The sequence below is a fragment of the Ananas comosus genome, linkage group 19 (genome assembly GCF_001540865.1).
Source record: "Ananas comosus cultivar F153 linkage group 19, ASM154086v1, whole genome shotgun sequence".
NCBI lineage: Eukaryota > Viridiplantae > Streptophyta > Magnoliopsida > Poales > Bromeliaceae > Ananas > Ananas comosus.
The window spans coordinates 5888589-5893803 of record NC_033639.1 but is presented as its reverse complement, the minus strand read 5'-3'; the positions used below and the strand labels follow the sequence as shown (position 1 = coordinate 5893803).

The 5215-nt window shown below is 38.1% G+C and overlaps 1 protein-coding gene across 1 annotated transcript; it reads left to right on the top strand.

Moving 5' to 3' along the window:
* On the top strand, positions 2770-4874 carry LOC109724994 (lycopene beta cyclase, chloroplastic). Its single transcript, XM_020254027.1, has one exon. It carries the CDS (start codon positions 3229-3231, stop codon positions 4726-4728), a length of 1500 nt encoding a protein of 499 aa, XP_020109616.1. The 5' UTR covers positions 2770-3228; the 3' UTR covers positions 4729-4874.

Below are 5215 nucleotides of genomic sequence, written 5' to 3'. Positions count from 1 at the left end.
GTGATTCGTCAGCCAAGCGTTTGGTTAGGGGATAGGAATAGGAATAGGCTCTTATCCCCTCTTTATATCCAAACGCTAATTTTTTATCCGAGAATAGTAGTTCTCGGTTATTCTCATCAATACTTTCATTTTTTATATAAAACTATGTAAAATTATTTTTATCCCCGGGAATAATCAATTTTCATCCAAACACTATTTTTCTTATCCTCATATTTGTACCTATCCTTATAATAGCTAGTTCTGACTTATACCCGAACCAAACGGTAGTGTCACTCCTAATGCGGTGGGCAGAAAGGTTGGGTGCCACCTGGCAAATGTTATTCAATAATGTATGTGACACTTGGAGCAATTAGATATTGAGGGCCTGCTAATTCATGTTCATATATAAAATAATAATAATAATAATAATAATAATGAAACCACTCTGTAGTTGAGGGAGTCTCCATACAATTTCGAGCAAGAAAAAATAAAACAAAATAAAATAGATAAATACTAAGGTCTTATTTGGTAACAGGATATGATCAAAATAACACATTTTATTCCTGTAATTTTATCAAATAAAATAAAACTTGGAAGGAATATTTAATTCTGAATAAAACTGATTATTCTAAATTATTTTGAAATAATCCGTTAATAACTATTTCTCTCTAATTCTGGAATGGTTGTATCCTTTAGTTTAGAGCAAGGACAATGAACTGAAAAGCCATCTCGTGGTTTAAGCCCACCTACCCTCGTCTACACTCTTAGTGAAAAAAGCTTCTTCAGTTAAAAACTTTTGCAATATTTTATATATTTTATATAATATTTTTAATTAACTATACGGAAGGTAAAATATTTTACAATTGATTATTAACATATTTTATAAACAATATGAATATTAAAATATTAAATATAATTTTCTTTCACCAAAATATTTTATTGCATATAATATATTTTATATGAAGTATTGTTCATTTTATTAAAATATTAAATATTATATATGAAAGAGGCATTCACAAGGACAATATTGGTATTTTAGAAATATTAAATTTATGTTTTCTACTATTCCCTACTATTTTTAAAAAATTTTCAAACATAAATTTTCTTATTCTTTTGAATAAGAGAATTTTATACCCAACACGAAATTTATTTTATTCTTCTTTATCCTAGAATAGACCATATATCTGAGAATAAAAATATTTGTTCTTCTAAACATTATTTCATTATCAAATGCAGCCTAACTCTACAAGCCAAAGGAATTGTAATATCTACAACTCATCATCCAAGGGGTTGACGAGTTTAGTTTCTCTCTTTTGGCTTCTAGTAACAAAAAGAACAAAGGGTTAGAATGTATAGATACTTCCTGAACTTTCAATCCATTGTAAAATTGTGCCCTAGACTTTTTTATTAAATTTACACCTCCTCAACTTACGAATTGTTTGATTAGGTATTAGCAATTTTCAGAAATTTTGTTATGGTCAAATGCTCACGAGGGATGCATGTGATTAAGAATTGCTCCATCAAAAAAAAAAAAAAAAAAAAAAAAAAAAAAAAAAAAAAAAAAAAAAAAAAAGCTCTACTCTTGCTTAGTTTTCTCTCTCTTTTTTTTTTTTTTTTTGAGAGATAGATAGCACGCTACCCGCTTCGTTTATTTCATTTAGAAATAAACTTAGCTGGAAATGTGAATCAACTAGGATTCGAACTTGGGTCTCGGGTACCAACCACCAAGCCCTTTGCCACTTGTTATAAGGACGGTCGGTTTCTCTCATCGTTTTTAATCGTATAGTTTTCTTAATCTTAGGACATATACTATCTTAATATTTCTTTATTTTATCAAGAATTGCTTTTTTATTTTTTTGATTAGAGCAATTATTGAAAACATATATTCCTAGTGGGTGTTTGGTTTTAATAAGAATTTTAAAATTGTTATAGAAAAACTTGAATCAAACATTTTTTAAATTGAGAGAATACAAATCACATAAAAAAAAGTTTGGGGGGTCAATTTCAAAATAGGTTAAATTTCAAAGGATGTGAATATATTTTAACTCAAAAAAGTGACAAGTAGAAAATTATTGATTGTTAAATAGAGTAGGCATGAGATATACACCCCACTAGGCGTTGCTCAAAAAAAAAAAAAAAAAAAAGAAAAAAGAAAAAAAGGACTGCTAGGTATACAGTCCTTTAGGGTTGCTGATCTTACAACTTGGCGTGGGCCAAGTTGTAAGTAGTCTTGTAAATTATTATTAGGGCATTTTTTTGGCTTTTAGCCTCCTCAAATATTTTTTTTCTATAATAGTTTCACAAAATTTATATACCACTACCTGCCTACCAAGATAATACTTCTACAAGAAGAGTTTAACCCCATGTTGTTTAGCATTTTTTTTTTTTTATCACTATATAATTTTAAAAGTTACACTCAATTATTTTGTGACTTATTTTTATAATTTTTTATAAGGATCCATAATTAGACAGAACAGCAAAATAATACTAGTTTGAAAATCACACAGCCATATAATATAGCATTTTACTATTTTATAATCAGCACTTTACAATTCTGTAATTCGTGAAAAATATTATTTTGCTAGTTTATTTAATATTGGTTCTTACGGTAATTTTAAAAAAAAATAAAAAGATAAGTAATGTTAACTTTTTAACGCACAGTTGCATCCTCAAGTGAAAACGCGGTAAACGAAGAGGTGCAAGTCCAAAGTTTTTTTCCCTTCATCCGAATTTTAATATACGTAAGGGGGCAAAGTGCAAAAGGTCCTCAGGTAGCCGATGCCGCTCTCTTTGGGCCTCCAATTCTCAACGAAGATCATGCCATCCACACTCACTTCCCCTCTCTCTCTCTCTCTCTCGTTCTCTTTAATTAGGTGTGTGCGCGCTTCTGCCGAGGTGAGCGAGCTTCAACAACATTCCAGTCTCCTGATGAATCTTCTTTATTGGGTCTTCTTCCATCTCTCTCGTTTTAGCTGCAAAATTTGTCTAAATATCGCTTCAATTAACCAACAAATTGCGTATAACCCAAGTGCGTTTTTGCCCAATTTTCTCTGTTTTTCATTGTTTCTATAGCGGAAGCACGCGAGCGATTTCATATTTTGTTTGTTTTTAGTGCCGGGACAGTTGATCTTGATTTTATTAGGGTTTTTCTACTTGGCAATCTTAATCTAGAACCAAAATAATTTTCCCTTGAAGCAAACCCAAACCCAAACCCAAACCCAAACCCATCTCGAAAACTGAATTCCATCCATGGACACCCTGCTCAGCACCCACAACAGGCTCCCGCTCCCGCTCCGCGGCCTCGCGGAGCGGCAGATGAGCCTTCCCCCTTCCTTGAGGCTCGAAACCCGCAGAAAACGCGGTCGAAATTTGGATACGAGAGTTTCTGCCAGGGCGAGCAGCGGCGCCCTTCTTGAGCTGGTTCCCGAGGTCAAGAAAGAGAATCTGGACTTGGATCTCCCGCTGTACGACCCTTCTTCGACGAAGCGCGTGGTCATGGACCTCGCGGTCGTCGGCAGCGGCCCCGCAGGCCTCGCCGTCGCCCAGCAGGTCTCCAAGGCCGGCCTCTCCGTCTGCGCCATCGACCCCTCCCCGAAGCTCATCTGGCCCAACAACTACGGCGTTTGGGTCGACGAGTTCGAGGCCATGGACCTCCTCGACTGCCTCGACGCCACCTGGCCCGGCGCCGTCGTCTGCATCGACGACCGCAACAAGAAGCTCCTCGACCGGCCCTACGGCCGAGTGAATCGGAAGCAGCTCAAGTCGAAGATGATGCAGAAATGCGTCTCGCACGGCGTGAGGTTTCATCAGGCCAAGGTCGTTAAAGTGATTCATGAGGAGAGTAAATCGGTGCTGATTTGTAACGACGGCGTTACGGTTGAGGCCGCCGTCGTCCTCGATGCTACCGGCTTCTCGAGGTCCCTCGTTCAGTACGATAAGCCGTACAATCCCGGATACCAGGTCGCGTACGGTATCCTAGCCGAGGTAGAAGAGCACCCGTTCGATCTGGATAAGATGCTCTTCATGGATTGGAGGGATTCTCATCTCGCTAGCGGCTCCGAGCTGAAACGGCGGAACGAGAGAATCCCGACGTTCCTATACGCCATGCCGTTTTCTTCGACGAGAATATTTCTCGAAGAAACTTCGTTGGTTGCCCGCCCCGGATTGGCTATGGAGGATATACAGGAGAGAATGGTGGCGAGGCTGAGACACTTGGGGATCAAAGTGAAGAGCATCGAAGAGGACGAGAGATGCGTCATTCCGATGGGTGGGCCCCTCCCTCTGCTCCCACAAAGGGTTCTAGGGATAGGAGGGACGGCCGGCATGGTTCATCCTTCCACCGGCTATATGGTGGCGCGGACTCTCGCGACCGCTCCGATTGTGGCGAATTCAATAGTTCAATACCTGGGTTCCGCCCGTAGCCTTACCGGTAACGAGCTTTCGGAGGCGGTTTGGAAGGATCTTTGGCCGATTGAGAGGAGGCGGCAGAGGGAGTTCTTCTGCTTCGGTATGGACATCTTGCTTAAACTTGATTTGCAAGGCACGAGGCGGTTTTTTGATGCCTTTTTTGATTTAGAACCTTACTATTGGCATGGGTTTCTTTCATCAAGATTGTTTCTTCCCGAGCTTGTGATTTTTGGGCTTGCTCTCTTCTCGCACGCTTCGAATACTTCCAGGTTAGAAATCATGGCCAAGGGTACTGTACCTTTAGTTGGAATGATAAGTAACTTGCTTCGGGACAGGAGTTAGGTCTACTTGAAAACTTTGATTATATTTTCACAGCAAACTTGTATCTGTAATCTACATCTGCATGTTATCTTAATAATTTTGTATGTTTACGTACTTTCATTTGGGATGGCATCCTTTAATGAGACGAGCATGATTGATTTAGAGCATAATCGTCGAAATGGGTTGTCAAATACTAATTAGATGTTTTTGAATAATGGCTTTGATCGCCGAAAAGAAAATTGTGATTGCAAGTAGGAAAAAAAATCACGAGTGGCAAATCCTTAGTTAGATTTGGTTTGCGCTGTATGTCAGAGCCTACCTTATAGTCCAAATGACAAACCGGGCATTATATGGGCAATACAGTTTCTTTTTGTTTGAGATGCGAAGTTTGAGCTTGAACTTATATACATACAATTAGGGATTTAGATGCTAAGTTTGTCGTAGAAAGGCCCTCAGTATATGAAAACATTATTGTAAATGGAGAGGTATTCAATATTTCTGTGTCTTT